This window comes from Mycteria americana, chromosome 5, assembly GCF_035582795.1.
Source record: "Mycteria americana isolate JAX WOST 10 ecotype Jacksonville Zoo and Gardens chromosome 5, USCA_MyAme_1.0, whole genome shotgun sequence".
Lineage (NCBI taxonomy): Eukaryota > Metazoa > Chordata > Aves > Ciconiiformes > Ciconiidae > Mycteria > Mycteria americana.
Window position 1 is genome coordinate 15,695,441 of NC_134369.1, and position 25,000 is coordinate 15,720,440.

At 42.2% G+C, this 25,000-nt stretch overlaps 1 protein-coding gene and 1 long non-coding RNA gene across 3 annotated transcripts; one reads left to right on the plus strand and one right to left on the minus strand.

Annotated features, from left to right (window-relative positions):
- Window positions 1-3,106: 3,106 nt before the first annotated feature.
- LOC142409691 (uncharacterized) lies at window positions 3,107-11,603 on the minus strand. 2 transcript variants are annotated; one of them, XR_012775740.1, is made up of 3 exons: window positions 10,981-11,603; window positions 8,054-8,171; window positions 3,107-6,414 (listed from the first exon to the last, which is right to left on the minus strand). It is a non-coding gene; the product is annotated as an uncharacterized LOC142409691 (long non-coding RNA). The 2 variants fall into 2 exon arrangements; XR_012775741.1 differs by having other exon boundaries at window positions 10,965-11,603.
- A 287-nt stretch (window positions 11,604-11,890) lies between these two features.
- On the plus strand, window positions 11,891-18,583 carry C5H11orf58 (chromosome 5 C11orf58 homolog). Its single transcript, XM_075502222.1, has 5 exons — window positions 11,891-12,049; window positions 12,333-12,413; window positions 13,811-13,871; window positions 15,670-15,779; window positions 17,012-18,583. The coding sequence occupies exons 1-5, from the start codon at window positions 11,990-11,992 to the stop codon at window positions 17,219-17,221; spliced, it is 522 nt and encodes a 173-aa protein (XP_075358337.1). The 5' UTR covers window positions 11,891-11,989; the 3' UTR covers window positions 17,222-18,583.
- Window positions 18,584-25,000: the final 6,417 nt, after the last annotated feature.

Consider the following 25,000-nt stretch of genomic DNA (forward strand, 5'->3'; position numbering starts at 1 on the left):
ACTGGGCCAGGTTGCCAAGAAACAGTGTGGCACCACCATCCTTGGAGATATTCCAACTTGACTGGAGATGGCCCTGTGCAACCTGCTCTAATTGGACCTGCATCGAGCAAGAGGTAGGACTAGATGACCCCTGGCGGTCCCTTCCAATCTACATAATTCTATGTTTCTATGATATATGTGATATGATTTTGTATGATACATATACCAGTTTTAACAATGCCAGATACAGGAACATTTATGAGTATTGCACTCTAGGCACCCGCTAAACTATTTAGGGTTAGCATATAGCCTTACATTTGCTTTTCTCAGCTTTTCATTCAAACAAAGGCTTCAGTCTTTTGTACAGAACTTACTTCTAGCAAATTAACAGCATTATACATGGCATTTATACTAAGCCTTCCCAGTTCAGATCCCAAATGCTTTAGAAATAATGTATTACTTGAAATAGAAAAAGGCACCTGTTATGCCCCCAGAAAAACAAGGAAGGTGGTATAAAGTCAGTAGAACAGCATATTTTTCTTCCTGTATGTCACAACCACTGTCCTGAGGTAAAGGACACAGTCCTGCCTCTAGGCAGGATACCACAATTCCATGACAGTCTCAGACCTATCATAAATATCACAATATTAAGAGGACATGATCTTTCATGCCTAGGTTAATTTATTTAAAATTTATTACTTCAGACTATTAAAAATATCCGGATGCTTGGGCTACAAATTTCTATGCTCAAAGCCAAAATGTACATAAATTGCTGCAGTACTGCACCTGCAACTTAATGTAATTTATTATAGGAGAATGAATACCAAAATGGTAAAGTCAACTTCAGTATAGGCAGAGTGCACAGTAGGTTCTTGGCAAAGTTGCCAGATAGTTTACAGTTTATTAATACAGTATATAGCTTGAAAAGATCACTACACTAATTTTAAAGACCTGATGTAAGAAATAAGAAGTTGGTGTTAAACAGGTAAAAGAGGGTAACAAATTTCCCCTTTATCTTTGTGTTTATTGCAGTCACTCAAAGCCAATAGGCTGTGGCTGATACGCAATTAATAATCCATGAGCCCAGCACATGGACAAAGCAAATATGTATTTGTATGTCCTTTTGTACAGTAAAGAGCTTAAGTAGCTAAAACGAGCAAAAATCAGCATTGCCAAGGAGACACGCTGCCTACATTTTAAGTAATACAAGTCACCAGAACACATAGAAACTGGCTGCAATGGACCTGATTCATCTTCCTATAGGCTCCTGTAAATAAAAGGGGTAATAATGATCACATATTTGGAACATATGTGGACACAATTTAATGAAAATGTTTTTGCAGGAGGAAAAATCTTTCTGATGAGGTGGCAGCAGACAGTATTGTGACATAGCTCTATCACGGAGATGCAAATATTGTCAGAAAAGAAAAAACTTCAGCAGTCTTCAAAGTTTATTTGGACACTGGGTGCATATGAAAAGTCTAAGTGCTCCACTGACTATGAAAGTTAAGCAGAAACATTTCTTTTCAAAAAGGACTCTGACTTGGGAACTATGCAGATATATCAGAGTTTTAACATGCCCATTTTTTTCCACACCTTTAAAATCTTTCTCAAAGCATTTTGGATCAAGTGAAAATCAGCAGTATAAAGATACCTGGTGTTATTTCTTAATCCTTTCCACTGACCACTTCCACAGTGTTACTGAATTCCCCAGGGAGGAGCAACTACTACAATCATACAGGGTTGGGAAGGAGAACACACAGAGCCACTATTTTTCCCATACCAATTACATTTTCCAAAAACATAGAAGAAATTACTTCTAATTTCTCTTTGCCATACAGTAAAAGATTCAAAGGTGTTAGGAACAGGAATAATTATATGAAGAGGCAAATTCTTTATACGGACAACTTTCAACTGACTTCAGAGACTTTGGCTTTCACAGCACTACAAGACTCAAAAAAGGACAATGTTTATTTTGTTCAAATGCCATCACTCCAAACGTCCTCCCTTCCTTCTTCGTCCCCAGCTTCATATGCTGAGCATGATGTCATATGGTATGGAATAGGCCTTTGGTCAGTTGGGGTCAGCTGTCCCGGCTGTGTCCCCTCCCAACTTCTTGTGCACCCCCAGCCTACTTGCTGGTGGGGTGGTGTAAGAAACGGAAAAGGCCTTGACTCTGTGTAAGCACTGCTCGGCAGTAACCAAAACATCCCTGTGTTATCAACACTGTTTCCAGCACAAATCCAAAGCATAGCCCCATACTAGCTACTATGCAGAAAATGAACTCTATCCCAGCCAAAACCAGCACATTCTCCACCCCTTATTCCATACCATTTATGTCATGCTCAGGTCCCACACTATCCAATACATTCTCATTACCCACCACGCCCCTTCCCATCCTTTGATATAATATGCAAACATCATTCCCTTAGTCTATGGACCATCCCTGTGAAATGTCTGTAAAATGTCCACAAATGTCCACAAAATGCCCATTGCATTCATTTAGTCCATGACTTCAGGCTCCATCTGTTATGGTGGTCACTCAGGACAGGAGAGGTGGTGTGTTGTGTGGAGTTACTGGGCACCAAAGCCAGATCAGGTCGGGTCACTGCTGCGCTTGCACTGCTTCTTGTAAGGCTTGTCCTCCAATTGGTTCAGGTGGTTCCTGCTGTAGTAATTCCTATAACATGCAACTCGAATCATGGGTTACAACAATTTAAAGGTATTTCCATTACAATCTCCACCCCTGGTCCCTTTAGACCAGACCACAGGGTTTAACATTGCAATGAACTCCTCTCCTTGCCTGTGCTCCGGCTTGGACTTATCCACAGACTGCAGTCCCTTAGGGGTGTACCTGCTCCAAGTGGAGCCTTATCTATGAGCCAGAGTCTCTCCAGGGGTGTAGCTGCTGTGGCATAGACTTATCCACAGCCACAGTTGCTTTGAGGTGCACCTGTTCCAGCACGGTCTTCTCCATGGGCCACAATGTCTTCAGAGGGCCACAATGTCCACCTGCTCCAGCATGGCCTTACCCACAGCCACAGTCCCTTCAGAAGTAAACCTGCTCCAACACACCCTTATGCATGGCTGCAGTCCCTCCAGGGGAGTACCTGCTCTGTCGTGGGCTTATCCATGGCCACACACTTTGAGGTGCTCCATCATGACCTCACGCACAGCCACGCACACTTCAAGGTGTACCTGCTGCAGCATGGACTTATCCACAGCCACAGATGCTTCGCGGTGTACCTTCTCCAGCATGGACTTATCCTTGGGCCACAATCCCTTCCCTGCTGCGGCACAGGCATAACCACAGCCACAGACACTTGGAGATGTACCTGTTCTGGCATGGGCTTATCCATGGCCACAGATACTTCAGGGTGTGCTGCTCCTGTGTGGATTCATCCACAGGTCACAGTCCCTTTGACTCGAGTTTGCACTGGAGTTCCAGCCTGTCCAGTACAGCAGCACAGAAACAGCAGCACTGCCCTGGCCATCTGCCAGCCCAGGCGCATCACCATTGCTGTTATCAAAATGTTCCCAGGCACAGCACAGTAAGATGATAAGCAGAACAGCAAGCAGCGAAAGCAAAAAGCAGCCACTAATGAGCACTAGACTCTAATATACGGTAAGGCAAGCAAGCCCCACGGCAAGCACAGAAGCCTGCTGATTAATAGCTAAACAGCAATAACAGCTATAAATTCAATCATCTAGCACGTTCCAATCAAACCTGACGTTATCTTGAACCCTTCAAGCCCCACATTGGGTGCCAAAACGGCTGTTGTGGTTTAACCCCAGGTGGCAACTAAGCACCACACAGCTGCTCACTCACTCCCTGCTGGTGGGATGGGGGAAAGAATCGGAAGAGTAAAAGTGAGAAAACTTGTGGGTTGAGATAAAGACAGTTCAACAGGCAAAGCAAAAGCCACACACAGAAGCAAAGCAAAACAAGGAATTCATTCACTACTTCCCATTGGCAGGCAGGTGTTCAGCCATCTCCAGGAAAGCAGGGCTCCATCACACGTAACGGTTACTTGGGAAGACAAAACACCGTAACTCCGAACATCCCCCCTTGCTTCTTCTTTCCCCAGCTTTATATGTGGAGCATGACGTCACATGCTATGGAATATCCCTTTGGTCAGTTGGGGTCAGCTGTCCCAGCTGTGTCCCCTCCCAACTTCTTGTGCACCCCCAGCCTACTCGCTGGTGGGGTGGTGTGAGAAGCAGAAAAGGCCTTGACTCTGTGTAAGCACCGCTCAGCAGTAACCAAAACATCCCTGTGTTATCAACACTGTTTCCAGCACAAATCCAAAGCATAGCCCCATACTAGCTACTATGAAGAAAATTAACTCTATCCCAGTCAAAACTAGCACAGCAAGCACAAAAGAAAAAGAAGGAAAAGAAGTGAGAGATATAAAGCTATATCTTCATTGCAATAAAAAATATTTTTACTCAGGTACAACATTCTAGCACTGTACCATGTACAGTGGTAAATGAAGAGGCCTAGTCAGTCTAATATGATGTAAAATCTTAGAGGTAGCAAAGCACTATATTTTCTTATTTTGATGTAGCTGGTTCACATCAACTCCAGTTAAGAGATATATGGTTGGCCTTGACTGGCTACACTGATATAAAAACTACCTGGGCCCTGTCTCTGCTAGGACTGTACCTAGAGAAAGGTGTCCTAACGTACCTGTTATGATGTTAAAAAGTGGGGATTTTTAAAAAAAAACCTTTGTATTGAGGACAAAGCCTAACACATGCAATGGTATTGGAAGCCTGCACAGTCTTAGGTTCAAGGACATAATTTCTCCATTCTTTGTTTTCTTAATTCATTAAAGTGGAGCAACAATTCTTTTTTCTGGGGTATTGAATAATGGTCTGTTCTGCTAGCCCTGAAATAAAAGTAAGTGAAGATAGTCTTTGTATTGATGTGCTGCCTGTCTTGTTTATGATAGAAACTATTTTGTTTTTAGAAGGGAAGTGTTCTAAGAAAAGCTTTTATAACAGGTTCAGAAATATAAAAGCCACTTCAGGGTGAGGACTTCTCTATCCTTTATTTTGTTAGTCCTTGAAAGGGCTTTTTAAATGTTAACAGCTATGACTGCCTTCCCTCAACTGACGCTCCCTTCTCAGCAATCCTTCTGTTGACATCCTTTGTTTGCTCTTAGCTTGTCTCTCCTTCGTCCCAACCCCTTAAAACAAAACTTAGCAAGAGCTTGGAATTGAATTCTTGGCAGACACCAGGCCACTAAAACACACTGAATAAGTATGTTGTGTAAGTCAGATTTCAATAAAAAAAATTCTTTCCCCACCTCCAGTGATACACAGAATATTTTCCACTCTTCTCTGTGGCAACCTCTATATATTGCAGTGACAACTACTAAGCAAAGCTGGTCAGAATACAGGAAGCATTTTCAGCTTAAAATATGCTGAAAGAGCTGAAACAGTTTTGAAATGCTAGGGTAATGTCCTGTTTCCATTTAAAAAGAAATAAAGCTTTCTGCCTAAAACGAATTTAATTTAAACTGTGCACTTAAAGTAGGTGTATGCGTACATACTTACTTTGTTTTTATTTCAAGCTAAAAAAAATCAGTAGTTGCCTTGTTAAGCTTTCCTACAGAGAGATACTGGCAGCATTCCCTGTCTCACAGTGATAGCTACTTTGAGTATCAGAAGTTCATTAGTAACAATTAAAAATTCTACAGCACTTGAGAAGAGGTTGATCCTATTTCATATGCCGATGTCAGTTAGCATATAATAAATTACAGTAGTCCAATTACACTATAGCTAATATTTAGCACTTATACATTGCTTTGAACACACACCGTGCAACCCTTAATTAATTCTTAATGCTAGCAAGTAGATATATTATCCTAATTTCACAGATAAAGCAGAAAGGTGAGATAATTTTCCAAAGGCCACTTAGGCTTGGGTGGAGCCAGGACTATAACAGGGGAAGATTCAACTCTGAATCCATGACTTCCAAGCCAGGGCTGTCCAACGTCTTGCTCTCTGTGTGATAGTTTTATTACTGCAGCTTAGTCAGTCACCGCACAGCAAAGACAGCCGTATCACATTACACAATGAAAAAATTATTTTGGCTGTCAGACCTAGTTCTACTTTAATCTACCCTACCTCTACACAGAGAGCTCAAAAAGAAATAAAAAAAATTCCAAGATTCTACATCAGGTTCTTCAAAGATGAAACTGCTTCTGCAAGATCTAGTTAAGCCTCAGCTTCCCCATACCTAGCTTTCCTAAGCTGTTGTCCACCTGAAAGTTTTTATAACACAGATTGCTGAGGTCCAAAACTTGGAATTGGACTGGGGTGGAAAATCTTCATTAAGGTAGTTTTTGTGGTATTTCCTGTAATAGAGGAAATACCCTATTCACTTACCCTCCACCTGCAAAGATGGTTCCCATCCAGACACTGGAGCTCATTCCAGAAGCAGAAATATACAGAAAAGTCTAAGACAGAGTATAATTATACATGACAGTGAATAATTTTGTTACCTTATTTGTCATTTCACCTCATCTTACCCTCACCTTGTTGTCTATCTCTGTTAATTTCCAACACAAACCCCAACATTCCTCCCTACTGTTCTTTAGCTATACTGATAGAGAGTGATTTAGCTGAGGTCTGATTTCTGCATCATAGACAGTTTCTGCTTCATGAAAAAATCTCACCTCCTGTGAACTGAATGTTAATTTCAGGATAGTGTCTTCAGAGGGACTATGTCAAAGAAATGTGGAAAACTCACAAAAATATTGCCCAGGATCCTTACCTACTGTTTTGTTTATCTTCTAAAACAGTCTCACAGATTGGAGAAGACAGGTTTCTTCTTAGAAACCCAATCTGTCTTGTTCTCCTATGAATCATGATATTTCTCAGTTGTTCAAAAGAATACAGATAATATAACATTGAATCCTAGCATGACAGGATTTTCAGAACTCCCTTCTTATCATTTACTAGCGTTACTGGAATTATACAAAGCTCACGAGTCGCACATCCTCAGAATTATCTGTAATATCTCTATAAAGATAAGTGAAACCTTTACATAACCAGTCTGCTACTGAGAGAATCCACATTTTTGTTAGCAGTTAGATCACTCCATTTTTAAGTTACCCCATAAGTAGATGGATGCCATTTAATGCTAGGGATGTATTTGTTTATTAAGGTACCTCTTTTCTGCAAAACCAGAGCATTTTTATCCCAAGTGAGCAATAAACTAAGGAAAAAAAAAGTGTAAAGGCCCCTCACTAAAATATCATCAGCACATCATTATTCAAAATGTAAACAAAACAAAAACAAAATTACCAAAGGGTTAGTCAGCCATTTAAACATTAGTACATTTCAGTTGTCCTGAAAAAGACTTGAATTTAACAGTAAGCCACAACTAAAACCCAATTATAATAGCTGATTTAGACTTTAACAGTCTCATTTTCTTGCACTTTTTTTTCAAAGGCAAACCTTCTCAATTTGTCCCAACCGTAGCCATGAAGCTAAAATTTCCCACTTGTTTTTATTAAGTCTTTAGGTATAATAGTACAGAAACTGTAATAAAAGCTTAACTTAAAAAAATTGAAAAGATACGATTTAACTAGTATTAGATTACCACAATTCATATTAGCAGACTAAAAATGCTGCTAGATACTAGATACTACTCAAAAAAAATCAGTTTTTTAATTTATAAAGTGATGTTATTTTTACATTTTTTGCATCCTTACACGCCTTCTGTGAGAAATAATTTTTACATACTTAAATTTAAATTAATCCACTATTACAGTCATTATCTAATATTCTATATGTTTACATACATTAAAATGAGGTTAAAGTTGTAAATATAACATTATCTCATATTAATGCTCCCTTCTGCTTTTTATCATTGTTAAACAATAACTACAGAAGTTTTAGAAAGCAGGTGTAACAGCTGTGCCTTTCTATTTGATTTTGCATTCTCAGGCAGTGCAATATATGTGAACATGAATTTAAGCATCACTATCCTAGTGCTGTTCTGTATAAATAATAATTGAAAATAATTATATTCTACATGTATCTTTAACTCTGAATCTACCTACCCAGGAGTGGAAGAGCTATACCAGCACATCTCTACATTGTTAGATCTGCCGAACTTTTGTGCTCCATCTTCCACAATATTTTCTTACCAACTCTGCTTTCATTGTATTTCAGTCCTACAAAAGAACAATGGGTGACATGTGAATAACAAGGCTCAGGGAAAATGTTAAAAAGTATCAAAGTGACTGAAAAGCTTAATTGCCATACTCACAAAAACCATTGTAATGACACATTTTTAGCTCTGTAAGGAGGAAATTCATAAAAACAAACTTAGCTAGGAGCAGTTCATCCCCCAAGCACAAAGATTTCTTTCAAAGACAGTTCAGAGCAGAAGCCCAACTTCAGAAGCCCTATAGGAACTGTTCATTCACTACAGGGAGAGCATAGGAAAACTACATTCAGAAAACTGAAGGTAGCCACTGCAGGATCTTCCCCAAACTGTTTGAAAGCTGGACCTGGTTCCGACCAGCAGTCAGATCACCTCGGCTAAAAGCGAGTTAATGGAACCAGACCCACCACCACCACCCACCCCGAGCTGCTTCAGCATAAAGAAGTTACTTGCAAGGAACTGAACACCCTTCCTTTATGAGATGTGTTGTCCACCAGTGTCTTTACACTGTGTGTAGACCTATGTGTTATGGGACCTATGTGCTACGTTTTCAATGTTATGTTTGTCCCTAATCACTCTTTGCAGAGAGTGGTCTTCTGCCTTGCAGATGAGTATACCTGGCATTAGCAGGCATAGCCTACCTTGTCCTTCCTTCCCTCTAACCTTCAAGTTCAAAAATTTCCTTGATGGAACACAGAGCTAGACAGGTGGGTGGATAAACTTACTGGCTCGAATCCAAAATTTTTAACAGTTGTAGTGACAAAAACAATAAAAGTGAGAATAAAAACCTGTGAATAGAAGAAACTAAACCAAACAAACCACTAAATATAAGTAGGTGCAAAGAAAGGCAGCTTAGATCACTGCAAGTTAAAAAGAAAGTTCAGGCACAGTCAACATGGGTTCACAAAGGGAAAGTCCTGTTTAACTAATGTGATATCCTTCTACAATATGGTCACCCAGCCAGTGGATGAAGAGAAGGCGGTGGATATAGTTTTTCTGGATTTTAGTAAGGCTTTTGATGCTGTCCCTCACAGCATCCTTCTGGACAAGTTGTCCAACTGTGGGATGAGCGGGTTCATGGTGCGCTGTGTGAAGAACTGGCTGAAGGGCAGAGCTCAAAGGGTTGCACTGAAAGGGACTACATCTGGCTGGCGACTGGTCACCAGCGGTATTCCTCAGGGTTAAATTCGGGGCCAGTCCTGTTCAATACATTTATCAACAATCTGGATGCAGAAGTCGAATGCACCATTAGCAAATTTGCTGACAGTACCAAACTGGGAGGTGCCGTTGACTCTCTTGAGGGACAAGAGGCCTTGCAGAGGGATCTAGATAGACTGGAGCATTGGGCAATGATTAACGGCATGAAATTTAACAAGTCCAAATGCTGGATTCTGCACCTGGGGGTGCTGGTCGACAGCAGGCTCAACATGAGTCAGCAGTGTGCCCTGGCAGCCAAGAGGGCAAACCGCATCCTGGCATGCATCAAACACAGCATAACCAGCCAGTCAAAAGAGGTGATTATCCCACTGTATTCAGCTTTGCTGCGGCCTCCCCTTGAGTATTGTGTGCAGCTCTGGGCCCCACAATTTAAGGATGTTCAGGTCCTTGAATGTGTCCAGAGGAGGGCAACAAAGCTGGTGAAAGGGCTGAAAGGAATGTCCTATGAGGAGTGGCCAAGGACTTTGGGCTGTCTAGTTTGGAGAAAAGGAGGCTGAGGAGCGACCTCATTGCTCTCTACAGCATCCTGAGGAGGGGAAGTGGAGAGGGAGGTGCTGATCTCTTCTCCCTGTATGCAGTGATAGGACACGTGGGAATGCTTCAAAGACGCAGCAGGGGAGGTTCAGACTGGACATCAGGAAGCATTTCTTTACTGAGAGGGCAGTCAAACACTGGAACAGGCTTCCTAGAGAGGTGGTCAATGCCCCAACCCTGTCCAGTGCTTAAGAGGCATTTGGACAATGCCCTTAATAACATGCTTTAACTTTTGGTCAGTCCTGAATTGGTCAGGCGGTTGGGCTAGATGATCATTGTAGGTCCCTTCCAACTGAGATAGTCTATTCTATTCTATTCTATTCTATTCTATTCTATTCTATTCTATTCTATTCTATTCTATTCTATTCAGATTCAAGCCACTGTTGAGAAGAACTGAAGACTTGGGGCATATTCTGACCACCTATACTGTATGTGCAAAGCATGCAAGAATATTGAGGGAACAAGCACATGTAATTTATGGGTACTGCTGGAGATGAAAAGTCCATGGGTGAAGTGATTGCCTTTATGCACATGGACAACATGAATGTACAGACTGACAACCACTCAAAAAAGATCTAATTAAGACACTAACTTTAGCTCTTTGACTAAACAAGAAAAATGCAATCATTTGTTTTAAATCAGTTGTTAAGGAGGTTTCAATAAGACTGCATACACTTATGTGTGCTCATATACATTTTCATCTCAAATGGTTTACCTCATTTTAATTTCAGAAATCCTTAAGCAACCAACTTTAACCTTAATCTAGCCAGGTTTAAGCTGCAATATGAATTGACACACATCGTTTGCACATCTCAGCATGTGCACCTTAACCTCCTGGCATTAGTTGGGCTGCTACAACTTTATCATGGGGACAAAGTCACTGTGTAATTGAGGAATTAAAACAGAAGGGATTTTCTTAACATTAAGGTGAGAAGACCTAAAGATGTGACTGCGCACCTTCCCATCCAATAAACCGAAGCAAAGACTCCAGAATACTAACATTCAATGGCAACTCATTCAAATAAAGGTAATTCTGAAGCAGACGTACGTGAGAACATACTAACTTGTGGTAGCAATTAAATTTCTGCTTTGTACACGACATATATGTGGAGCAGATGGGACCGCAGGAACGACAGTGATGGCAAACGGCCAGAGCAACTGAAGGGTTAACTGGAAACATGTGGAGCTCCAAAGACAGGATTCCGCACAGGTCACAAACCGCCGTTCTCCACACGAGGTGGCGGCACCGGAAGGGGAGCCCCCGCGGTGCTCAGGTGCGGCGGTGAGAAGCATTTCGGGTCAGGCTAGAGCTGACGGGACACTGACAGTTACCGAAGCGAACCAAGAAGAACAGCGGGAGAGGCGCCTCATCTCCGTCCCGACTCTCCAGCGCCGGGAGATGAGGGAAGTGGCGGGAACCTCCCGGTGACCTCGCGACTACGGCCGTTACCGGAGGCGCGAGGGAGGAGGGGGGCGGGGGGCGCTACCGCCGCCTTCAGGCGACCGTTACCCAACCTGAGGCGCCGGCAGCGCAACACCCAGGCGGGGACCGTCGCCGCCTCCCCGCCGGCGGCTCGCACACTCGACTGCGGCCAGAGCTCGCCTTCCCTCAGCGGGGATTACCGCCGGCTCCGAGCCAGCCGCCACCCGGCCGCGCTCACACGACGGCAGAAGCGCAGCCCCGGGGCTGGGAGCCCCCTTACGCCCCTCATTCCCCCGGCAGCGCTTCGCGCCTGACGCCGTACCGAAGCACAGCCACAGCAGCGAGCCCCCCCCCCAGCCCTCCGCGCCACCGAGGACGCCCGCCTCGCCCGCGCGCCACAGCCCCGCTCCCACCGCCCTCCGGAGGCGGAGCTCGGGGCTGGCCCGTGCGCCTGCCAATCAGCAGGCAGAGGCGGCCCGCGCCGCCGCGGAGCCTGTGGGACGCGTAGTCCCTGCCTGCCCGCGCCGCGCCGCCAAGGGCCGGGCGAGAACTACAGATCCCGGCGCGCCCCGCGGCCGTGACCCGCCGCTGGCCGAGGGAGCGGCTCCGGCAGGAAGGCGGCGGAGGGGCCCGGTCACCCAGCCGCAGCGATGAGCTCGGCCAGGGAGTCTCAGGGCCACCACGGCCTCAAGCGAGCGGCCTCCCCCGATGTAAATGGGCGCGGGGCCTGGGGCAGCCGCGCGGCGGGAGGAGGGGAGGAGGAGGCTGGGAGGGAGGCCGCGGCGGTACGGCGCCCGAGCCCCGCAGCGGGACGCAGGGAAGGCCGCGGCCTTCCCGGCCGCCCCCTTCCTCGCGCTCACCGCCGTCTGGGGGGCAGCGGCCGGCGGAGGCGTCACGGGGGAGGCTGTGGTGGGGGGAGAGGGGCCGCTCGGGGGCCGCCAGGCCCGCCGAGGCGGAGGGGCGGGCGGGCGCAGTCAGCGTGTGCTCCCGCAGGGCTCCAGCAGCTGGGAGGCGGCGGACCTCGGCAACGAGGAGCGGAAGCAGAAGTTCCTGCGGCTGATGGGCGCTGGGAAGGTGAGGCCGCCCCGCTGCCCGCCCCGCGGACACGCGGGGACCCGAGCGGGAGGAATCTCCCCCCCCCCCTCTCCCAGCGGCTACGCGGGGTTTTCCATTTGCGATGCAACGAAACCTCTCTAGGAGGCTTGCTGCAGGCCGCAGTGCTCTCTGAGGAAAAAGAGAACACTCAAAGACAATTTCGCTTTGGGACTCTCCCTTAAGGAGGATTTGGGTTTCACAGCCGCAGCTGTTCAGTCAGCAGCGGTGTAACGCAGAACACCGGTCTGAAATTGTCAAGTCTCTGCTCTGCAGCTTCCTCCCCGCCCCACACCTTTATACTTTCAGACTAGGTAATGAAACTATTTGTGGACACTTGTGAGAGAGTCTTTGTTACAAACTAACAAACCTGTGCACCAGGTCTGTAAAATTCTCTCTCACTGGAAAAAAAAATTAAAGATTCAAAAAAATGGTAGCTGATAGACTAAAACAGCAAAATAGTAAACATAATCAAATAATCCAGGAAATATTTTTAAAGAGAAAATGCTCTAAAACAATATTTCTACTATGCTTTTTGCAAAAACTGCTGCAAAAATAGTAAAATATAATTGTGCTCTTTCCCTGTACAAAATGTTGGTTTAGTATTGCAATTCTACTTACCTTCAAGAAAAATAATTTCACTTGTACTAGCTTGTTTTGTTGCTTGAATACAGTATTTGTGTAAGCTAAAATATTTTACTGTATTAAAGAGGTGAAAGTTAATAGTTCCTAGTGGATAGGGATACAATACCTTATTAAAACATCCCACTACGGCTAATCTTAATGTCTACTTGGATACTTAATGCTGCTTGCTACGTAATGCTAGTTCTTGCCTGTAGGGATACCTTTGCTAATGAGCAACTACTGAGGCAATATATTAATGAGCACTGTGAAGGTCTTACCTGATACTGTGGCCAGTCTAAAAGTGGGATCATCGTAAGATGCACAGACTGAACTATTGCATAGTGCCAGAGAAAGAGACCCAAAGGGTAAATTGTCAGAACCTAAATTCATACTTGTCCAGCATGGCGTAGTGTAGTTTTCATATCAGGTGATCATTATTCTTCCTTGTTTAGCTGACATACTAGCATGGCTTGTCTTCATCTTTGGAGTGGCAAGAAACGGAATGAAATAGAATCAGCTTTGGGGTGTGGGAGGAGTAAAGAGTATCTAGTTGTTGGGGTTTCTCTTTCAGAAAATTCAATGAAACAAAGATGAAACAAGTTCATCAAGAGGCAGCAGTTGTTAGCTAGTAAAACGTAGTCTTACAGTTGGTTGTCAAGGTTTGACAGCAAACCTTTTCCATTCAAGATTTCCAGAATGTTGGCAGAGCTGTCAGTGCACCCTAAAGCTCCAAAACAAACTGCCTTTTCTTTTAGAAAGAACATACTGGCCGCCTTGTTATCGGAGACCACAGATCAACCTCTCACTTCAGGACAGGTCAGTTTATCCAACAGCTGATACAAAGTTGGAAATCGAACACTTATTTAGGAACATCCCAGTACTTTGAGCTTCACAGATGTTGCAGGGAGGGATTTCAGGTTTTGTGGCTGAAGTTGAAGACAGGTCAGGCTGTGGAGTTGTAGAAGTTCTTAATTTCTCTTGTTAGGTTACTGACAAACAGTTTCCCTGACTGCAGTTACTTGCCTTCTAAAGTCCAGGTTCAGCAAAGTACTTGATGGTCATTAAACTTGCATACAGATGCCCTGGAAATCAGGGCCTACAGGTCCTCAGTCTTGTTTTCCTATCAAAATAAGAAAGTAAAGTTTTATTGCTATTGGTACCTAGCAGTATTATACTTCTTCCTTGCTGCCAGGTGTGGATATCCAAACCTCTAAATCACTGTGCATGGAAAAGAACAGGGTTGACTTCTCCTCCCACCTGATTACCTACTGAGTAGAAAGATCTCTGCCTTAAAGCAATGAGGTAGAAGCTGAAAAGATCTGCAGGGTCATCTTGGCAATCGGCAATAATTTGATGTCATGTAACGTATGACCATGGTAACTTCTTATCAGGCTTGCTCAGGTAGTAAGTCAAAGTACATCGAAACCAAGCTGGGCTTGACTGTCTGAGAGAAGCTTTGATAAAGCTGTATAGAATAGTAACTGTCAGAGTTCCAGAAAACTTCTTTCCCTGATATGCTCCACTAGTAGTTTTTCAGTTGGCAAAAAATGATCTATGGACCAAAACACCAAAAGAAGCCTGAGGATTGGTTCCAGGTTCTGCTGTTAGCTTGCAGAGTGACTGAGAATCACTTCCTTATACCTGAATTTCCTAGAAACGAGATGATGCTTCCCCTAAGGAGTCATAAAGAATCAGTACTGCTTTGTTATTAGCAAAAAGTTAAGATGCTGGTTTTTTTTTTTTCCAAAAAAATCAGAACAGCTATTTTCTTAGCACTTTACTTCCTTGTCCAATATACAGTTATTGTCCTTTTATAATAACATACAGCTCTAACTTCCAAAGGAGGAAACATTTATTTGCAATACAAGCTTTTAATTTTACAGATATACAAATTAAAAACTAGAGTGTTTTAGGCCTATTGGGGGAGAATTAGAGATTCCTACCTTTCACAAGAACAGAGGATTCTTAACTATTTTAGACCATATTTTCCCCCAGTAAAAATGATTCTTTATTTACTCATTCAAACAAGTAAGTAAAGGGCATGTAGAAGTAGCTCATGCAAATTAGTTTTTCTGCTAATTCCTAAAGATGGAAAAATGCAGAGCTGTAGTAACTGCTCCTGATAATTCAGGATGCATGAAATAGTTTCAGATACAGCTCTATAAACAAGAGTGGTAGTATTGTCCCCAACTTCTGCTGCTATACATTAGTCGTGGTTTAATCATAGTAATCACATGTTACGTAGTGAAGGTCAGAAACTTTCTCCTTGCTGTGACCTGTTGCAGTATTGGCAGGAAGCACAGAGAAGTCATACGGGTTACACTTACCTTGTTTAGTAGAACATACACCATGCATAGTACAACTGTCTGAATGCGTCAGGTCTTAGGAACTTACCAGGCCATCTTTGTATCAAAGTAATTTTGCTTGCACACTTGACGTGATCGCTTATAAATCTGATGGTTTGTACGCAATAATACTCAATCTAGTGGTTTAAGATGGCTAAATTTAAACCTTTACACATATATAGTGATAAGCTTTGAAAATGTGACTTCATGTAATTTGATGTCTTTGTTAATTGGAATGAACCATAACCAAAGTACGCTGAACAATGCAGGGGAAGAAGACAAGAAAATGAATGAAGAACTGGAGTCTCAGTACCAACAGAGCATGGACAGCACGATGTCTGGACGAAACCGGCGCCATTGTGGACTTGGTTTCAGCGAGGTAGTAAGTTGTTTATTTCCATAATGATTTAGCTTTCACTTCACTAAGACAAGATGGTACATGGTTTAAAAATCCAATCACCACAACTAGTGGCAAACTTCCGCAGTTTGGGTTAAAGGACAAACTTAGTGGAGGCACTTGACCCCTATTTGTGTACACTGTGGTGGCCATTTAGATGTCTGGAAATGATTGATGCTTCTCACTGTTCTGAAAAGTGATATGACATGCTTAATGCTCCATAGTAGTCAAGACTGATTAGGACAGAAAGTGACAAATGTATTAAGCCAGGGTGTTGCCAAGGAATACATAAGAAGGCAGGATGACCATCTGCATTGTCACTGAGAGCTAATTAATCTTAGCTTCTTGTTGCGGTGAGGCACATACCTCTCTATAGTCCTGAAAAGTAAGTGGCTATAGAGGGGTCAGGCAAGGGAAGTTGGCTGTAGAGTCCTCTAGTGAGCTGACACCCGACTGGTCTTGTACTTCCAAGGAATTCCATAGGAATGAGCAGGAAGAGAAGTGTGACAAAACCCAACAGTTATGAGGAACGTGTCTTCATCTGCCAATTGAAAGGCGCAAGAATTAATTTTTTTGCTAACTGTTAGCACCAATTACTGCATAAAAAACATAGCTGATGCTTCCAGAGTGAGTAAAACCACCTGCGCAGTGCTGGGAATTCTTAATATCACAGGCGTAGAGGCTTTGCTCTTTAGGAGCATGAGCAAAATTCCATTTTGGGATTATTCTTGTTAGCAGTATCATTGGATTACTTCAGCATTCCTCATGCTGTGGTGTGCTAAGCTTATTTTCAAAGATTAGTCATGAATAGGAATTCTTGATGGCCTAGCCATTATTTTCATCATGTTTCACTCCATGACAAATACTCAAGTGTCATTATGTACTGTGTACACCAAAGTAAGGCATTACTAAACTGATGTGATCTGAAACTTTTCAAACTCATTTAATGGTGTCTTTAGGATTTCTGCTGTAACTAAGTAAGAATGTGGCTGATGAAACCATGGATGTCACGGTTGGTACGGTTAACCACTTCAGTGGAGTTGCTTTCTGTCTAATAATTTGTATATTAAAGACCTGTGTTTAGCAAGATAGCCCATTTTAGTTCTAAAATGAAAGGAGGCATTGAGTGAAACATTCTCACTGGGAAACTTTAAAAGCTGCAATGGAGTTGCCATGAAATAATGGTTTATCTGTTTCATAATCTAAACTTCTAGTTTCAGGAAGGTGAAGAACAAGAAGAGGCAGCTGGACACTCCTCTGAAGAGAGTTCAGAGGACTCCGAAAGTGGCTCTGAGTCAGAGCAAGAGGAGTCTGCAGAGGAGCTACAAGCTGCTGAAAAACATGATGAAGCTGAGGTTCCAGAAAACAAAAAAGAAGCAAAAAGCAACTATAAAATGATGTTTGTTAAAGCCAGTGGTTCATAACTGCAGATGTAACAGCTTTGTATTTAAAGTACAGTAAGCCTTATTGTTACAGTGCAAAGTGGAGGACTGCTACAGCACAAATCTTTGTATTATGATTTTAAAAAGACCCCGTTAGATGACAAAAAGTAGTATTTGCTTTCAGTTGCCATGGATAACATTTTTATGGGCACAGTGATATTACTGGTTTTTGTAAAGTGTATAAAATACTGGATGGAGAAATAAATTCTTTTTGTTCCTGCCCAATCTCTACAATGTTACCTAAATTATCCCTCCCCTTATTCCATGCCAGATAAGGAAACTTCATGTTAGTGTTTTCTTTTGTTAGTACCCCAGTCTTGAATTTCTAACTATTAAGATTACACGTGAATTACTGGATGTTGCATTAGTTGTAAAATACCACTATTGGCACTATTCTATGATGTACTAGAGCTTTAAACAATGATTTTGTCTATAGATGCTAGTGTTGACAGGGCTAAGAGGAGAAATCACTCGCTTTTGTGACAGTGTTAATCACTGTATCCATCTGAAGTCCTACAGCAGTTGCAGGGGAGAAGATGTTTTAGAAACGTGTAATACAACAGAAGGCTCTAATTGCTTCTTTGGCTTTATAATGAGGGGGATAAGCTGTAGTTCTTTATACCTTTCAGTAGAGAAGAGTGATTTTTTTTTTTTTTTTTTAATTACTGGCTCCTGGCTGTAGCACTGAGCTGTTATTAAAAGTAACTCCTCCCGAAGAAACCAGTTTACTTTGAAAGAGAAAATATACTTTGATAATGAAAAGGATATACAAATCATTTAGCTTTTCTACATATAGAATACAGAGTTAAGTACGTAAGCCCTTCCTCATTTTCTCCCAGTACATGCATCTCTTGGAGGTGTAAGTCAATTACCACAGAAAGGTTGTACCTCTCAAGTAAAGTTGATACGCTTAAAGAGTCAGGAGTTCCAGTAACTCCTTCCAGCAAGATTTAAGCACATCCATTCCTCTGCAAATTAATAGTTTATTGTATTCAAGTAATAAAATATCAGAACTTCTTAGACTTTGTTTCCTCTTTGTACATCAGACAGATCAACTGCCTCTCCTTGCTGGGAGAACATCTGATCTGTACCTCTAGTACAGCCTCATTCTGCCACAACAGTGTTTCAAGAAACACTCCAGCTGCTTGTGGAGAATCTTTCGTTTCTGTATAGTTTATGACATGTGGACAACATTTGCAAGCCAGCTGGCTTACATAAAAGCAGCAGTATGTACTATCATTGTACAGGTTTACTGAACGTAAACATTGCAGCACCGGTTATTGGGGGAGGACTTGGAATAAGTTACATTATGGAAAAAATAAAAGTAATATGACTGTAAATAAAAACTGAGTGTAGATTCTGATTAATCTGTTTTACTAGACTTGCATTTAATACAAAATTTTTCAAAGTCATTCAGTTTTAAGAATGATGTTACAGCAGCCACTAATAGTCAGTGATTTGTACTTGATTTGGATGGATTTTTTTGTTTTCCCAATACTGCAAGCTTCTAATACATAGACAACAATTAAAGTTGCTTGTACATGGGGAAGAAAGAAAAACCTCACCATGACTTATGGAAGCTGCTCTATCTCTGGGAAGAGATAGAGGCCCTCCCCAAAAGATCAACTTATTAACTTTCCTAATAGACTGATAGCAGTTTTTTCCTATTTAGACACTCGAGCTACACTTAAACCAGCATTTCACTCTTAAATCCTTTTCGATGTGGCTGCTGGCTGTTTTATTGCCTTGAGTGCAATTACAAAATTAAGGTGTAGGCTGAAAAATGCTGCCTATACGCTGACTTCTCTGTCCCAGCTCTGAAGCTAGTGCTGCTCTCACAACCTTTTCCTCTGCAGATGTTCAGCATGGACTTGCCCATCAGCATCTGTTGAAACAGAGACTCACTTTCAGAAGGTGATTGATAGAATCCATTGCTGTAGACCCACCCTGCAAGGCCCTGCAGCTTTCCCCCTAGCCTTAAACAAAGGGCACAATAAAACCTCACCTGAGAGCTTTTCTCCCAGTGCAACCAACCTGGAAAGACCCAGGAAAAGCAGATCCAGCTGGCAGGCCCTGCATGGGTCTCTGCCGACAGAACAGGTGGCCACAGTGAGCGCCATCAGGGGCCTCTGCCGCTCAGCTCTGCCCTGAATTGATTACAGTCTCCTGCCTTGTGTAACAGATTTGGTGGCCAGTTGTAAATATAAATAAATAGACCACACAAGGATAAAAAATAAACTGAAATTAAACTATTCTAACAGCTCTGACCAGAAAAAAAAAATCAACATAACACAACTTCCATTCCCCAGAAGTATGGCACGTAATATCGTGAACATCTGATAAGGTTTGGTGTAACGCCTTTATGATGCTGACCTAAGACTAATTGCTCAAAATAGGAGGAGTTCTACACAATTGCACCTGTTTCTGTCCAACATTTATAAACATATTATTAAGAACCTGCAGATTCATCTATGAAGCTGCTGATGAAGCTTCTTCGTGTACACTGAGAAAGGCTGATGTAGTTCAGTGTAGATTCTGCAGTACACATTTTAATTCAGGAGTCAGTTTTAGCAACACTTGGTATAATAGCATCAGCAGTAGTGGCATGGATAGTAGCAGAATGGTTTCAGCTCTCATACTTATCGGAGACAGAGAACACAGGAAAAATCAAGGTTGGTGTCTTAGCTGATTCTAGTCAGTTCTTTGCTTTTTCAGGTTGGTATGGAAGGAGCTCCCGGACAGACGCCAGCAGACACCAAATCATAAAGAGGGCAACTGTATTTGTCTTTTCAAACAAGATTTGGCCACTGAAATTCCCCAACTTAAAGACCAGCTTATTTCCATCTCAATAGAAAGGCAGAAGTCTGCCCATACTCCTACCTGTCTTAGGAAACAACTGATGAAAGTTAGATTTGTCACAGAACCACCATCACATCTGGTAAAAGTTTTCATCTGTTTCTAAACCACACTGAAAATTTACCTACGCATAGGTCAATGCAGGTGCATTATCAGCATTTGGCTTTGGAAGACTGAAAACACTTGAACAGGTCGAAAGCACTGGTGTGCCTGTTCCCCTTGCATTTGCCCTGGGACAGGGAACCCCTCAAGACAAGTAGCATCACAGCCCCACTGCCCACAAGGTCCTGCAGTCACAGAAGAGGATGCTTCTAAGCCAGGTGAAAATGGATCCGATTCTTCCTCAACATCCTACAGGAATTCTTTGAGGCCAAGAAAACCAGATCTGTAAGTTGCCCTGTACCTTTATGCAACTGCTTTACACTTACTCTCCCTTTCTTCCTGAAGAGGAGGCTGACAACTTGATTCCTGAAAGCACAATTTATAGGGCAGCTTCAAAGCCATAGGTCCTTCTAAGGCTCTGGTTGGGGAATTCACATCAAAGAAGATGTGCACACGTTGTTCTGATGCCAGAGAGGACGGTTGGTAGAAATCTCTGTGGATTTGCTACAGTCCCCAAAACAGGGATTAAATTATGCACTGAAGCTGCTTCTGTAAACTGCAGGAGACAAAGAGAATAAGTGGCAGTGCAAGATCTCATAATCAAAGCCTGGCACAGTTATTTGCATCAGTTTCTTGGAAGCTGTCAGGGGATTAAGAGAAGGGACATGTGTCAAGGTACCCTCACTGAAGGGACAAAGCAGAAGTTGGTTTTGTTTGCTTTTAAGACTGCCACCTCAACTGCACTTTTCCTGAGAAAAATATCTGAGTAGTACATAGGTGTACAGCATCACAATGGATAGATAAAAGTTTCCTTAGTTTTTACACAGCATTAAAGAAGCAAAATACCTAGTGATTTAATCTCATTTGATTTGGTTTTGATGTGCAGGTGCAGAATGAGACCACGCTGACAGTTTGTGCTATTATCTATCCAAATCCAGTACTATTTATGGTGTCCATAGCTCAGGCAGATCTAGTTGAGAGAAAAAAAAAAATGAAAGGTAACATATATCAGAAGAGGGGTTTTGTATCATCAGTCAAGCAATACAGGGGCTCATACAAAAAAACTTACTTCCTTTGAACTTCTTCACAATTGCCCACCCTGATGTGCAGGGAAATTCTCTCAAACCATTATCATAAGCAAGTGTTCTCATCACAAGTATATCAAGCTACATTAAAGACTGCAGAAAGGTTTGCCAATCTGAACTGCCTCCTTTTCACCCTCATATTTATTGCTAAAGCTTTAAAACAAATGCAAGTGAAGCTTTTGATCCTTAACTGATTGGGGCCAAGTCTCCTTCTTCCTGTTACAGCCACTAAAGTCTAGTAATTGTAGTCTGTTTGTAAGGATGCTGCAACAGAACATCTCTTTCCAAAACGTTGTTTTTTTTTTTTTTTTTTTTTTTTTGTCAAAAAGACTTCTTCTTAACATAAGGAATTGATACTGGACACAAAAAAAAAAGAGATCAAATTTATTCAGTAGTCAACTGATGGAGCCGCTACCCAGATCCTGAATAAAATCTGCATATAAAATAATTTCCAAGTCACTTTTAAACTGGATTCAGTGAAGACAACTGAGGAGTCCTCAGGGGTACAGAAGGCTTTGAGGAGGCCAGGGGACACAGCTACACTCAGGAGATGCTGCTCTCTTGTCCCGCTGAGCCTCTCATCCAGGTTACGACTTGGAAAGCAGCCAGTTCTGGTACTCATCTCAGCAGTGGTCCCTCAGCTTTTGCTGATTGTGTCTTAGCACCAAATGAAAGAAGAATGGGATCAACACGCATGTGTGTGTATGCATTCACACCCCCCAACACATACGCACAGACACACTACAGCTGTGTTGGGCAGAAGACAAAATCCTGTTCCATACTGGGAAGAAGATGCTCAAAGGCACAGCATGGAAGAAGCAGAGCAGGGACAAAGAAGAACTCTTTAGCATGAACTAAGCAGTCAGAAAAGCCAACAAAACAGACAATACAAGAGACAAATAGAATTAGCAGTGACCTCTCCGATGTCAACTTTCTCCCCTGGAGTGGTACAACTCACCAGAACTACATGTCGCCAGCTACTTCATTTCATTAGGGTTACATCTTGCCTAAGCCATCAGCCAGGGTTTCAAAAAACCTCCAAAACCCTCCCGTGCCTCAAGAGATTAATCGGAAAAACAATGTTAAGGCTTTTCTCAATTCTGGCTCTAGAGGCAAAATCAAGCCAGGCCCAAAGCCCTGACAATATCACAGAACTGAGGCCAGAGACTACCACAGGCTACACAACACTCAATCTTGCAATGGCACAAAACAACAGCTGAAAGAGCGGCACCCACTTGGGCCAGGCTCTGTGCCAGGGAGGACCAACCTTTTCCACCCCTGGCTCTGGGGTAAGCTGTTTCTACACAGAAGAGGAAAGTTTCACTCATACTAGCCATTCTTAACTGCAACTTGGTTTAAAGGAACAGAGCACAGCAGCTGCCGATAGAAAAGACAATTGTCCTGTTGCCAAAACACTATCTTAAAAGTCATCAATAATTCTCTCTGTCACCTGCTGCCACCATCAGCACTCTACTCTCTTGTTTATCCCATTCACAAGGTATTTTTTGTACTAGGACACCGGACTTACATTCTCACTTGCCATCTATTCCTTCTTCTTACCTCCCCCTCTATGATTTACGTTGAGTCCCTTCGTTAAAAGCATTTTGCTTCTGTCCGAGTCCACATATTCCAGCTCCTTCAATCTTTTTACTACCTCTCACTTCAAACCACTCGACTGTTCTCCACTCTCACCTTCCGCCTCTTACTTAGTCTTGTTTGCAGATACATCTCTGCCGTTATTTGCTACAAACTCACTACTCACCTTTGTTTTCTTAACCTCTTCCTTCCTTTAGTGCTTTCTTATGCTACAGCTCCTGGTAAAAGGCTTCTTCTAGTGGGCCACAAGAAAACAGCATTGCCCTTTAAGCTTACATCTTCTAACACTATTTCAACAATAACTGCTCCAAAAATGCTGTCCAATTCTGTTAGCGTTTTCTTTGGAGGCTGTTTTGCACTCTCTGTAAAGCAACCAGGAGCACTGGCAAGTAAATAACAAGTAAACAGTGCACAAATGTGCACATATGCAATACTTTCTGGCTTTATTTACTTTTCTAATTAGTGCTCTAAGTTATTCTGCCATCCCCCAGTAATTTCACGGTAGGCTTTATAATTTTACCTTCCTCTTAGGTTTACCTGTAGTTTAACATTCAAAGTATGGTTGTTGCACAGAATACCTCAACAGACTTGTATTAAAAATGCTCTTTAAAATTCCAAAGCTTTGAACTAAAGAAATATCTCAAGAAGTTTTCATGGAAAGTTCATCTCAGTTGGTTCAATTCAGCTACAGTTAGATGCACCTTTTGAAATAATGGAAAAAAATGTAAAGGGGTCAGACCCAATCAATACAGTTGTTCAAACAGAATTTCAGGCACTGTGATGTGTGTATTTTTTGTGCTCTTTCTTTGTACTGCTCCACTATGAAGAAAGCTTGCTTTTGCTAGTAGAGCAATAAAAGTCTTAGCCTTTTGAATACAGCCAAATAACCAATGCGAATGTTTACTAGGTGTGGAAAATATAGCAATTTTTCATGTTTTTCTTGTGCATGGCTTTGTTCTTTTTATAACCACGCAATACATAGACAGACACACGCACACGCATGTGCAGCACAAGCAAACACTTTAAAATACCCAAAGACAGACATAAATCAGAGGGGTAACATCAGATCATGTCTTCTATATCTTCTAAGTTTTGACACTAAGTAAATCTGGTCTTTCCTTCACAGACCATCCAGAAGTTAATTGCTAAGACACATGGGAAATACGTGGTTTTACAGAGGGGAAACAGACGCTGATATAAGATACGTACACGTAGATTTGAATCTGGAAATCAGATAGGTAAATGGTGCAGGTGGAAAAATAACAGTGTAAACAATACCAGAACATGTTGGGAGCGCTCCACTTTCTCAAAGCACCAACCCCTCTCCCCAAAGGCTAGGGGGTACCTGAGACCACCTCGCTTGACCTTTAACAATTTTTTTTGAAATAGCAGCACACAAGTCTAGTAGTATCTTTCAGTAGCTTTTAGTTCCATACATTAACTTTCCAGAATAGAATCTCTTAATACAGTTGCTTCCTGAAAAACCTCTCTATCTAGGGTTTTTATCCAACTGTTCCAAAACAGTCTGGATGCCTCTAACTACTGCTACTGTCCAGTGCTTCAAACTAAAAAGTTTTATATAGATGTATGAAGACAAGCAATACCTCTATAGCGCAACAGGATTTCCTAACAGCCCGGCAATACCTACAAACTCAATATAACACCAGTGAAAAAAAAAAGGGGGGGGGGGGGGGGGGAAGCGTTATGCAAGTTCAAAAAGGTGAAAGCAGTGCTACTTATGAGTATCAGGCTGTAGTTTTATAAATTCAGCTATGCAATACACCTTGAATAACTTTAGTTGAAGAAATTGAAAACATGTATAAGGGAAGAGAAGTCAGCCTGCATAATTTTTGCTTGGTATAACATTATGAAACACTAATTAGAAAACAGCGCCTTCAAAAGAAGAACTGATACTGCTTTCTAATGAGTTTCTGTTTCTTTAATTAGAATTAGTCCCAAACACTTAAGCTCCTTAATAGGCAGAGGAAAATAAAAGCCACTTTCTGACCAAAATGATATTGATCTGCAAATAGACATCATTTTTTTCTAGTCTTAGTATTAGAGAATAGTGTCTAAAACCTACAAAACAGCATTTTGATTAAAAGAAACAGAACTGAAAAAG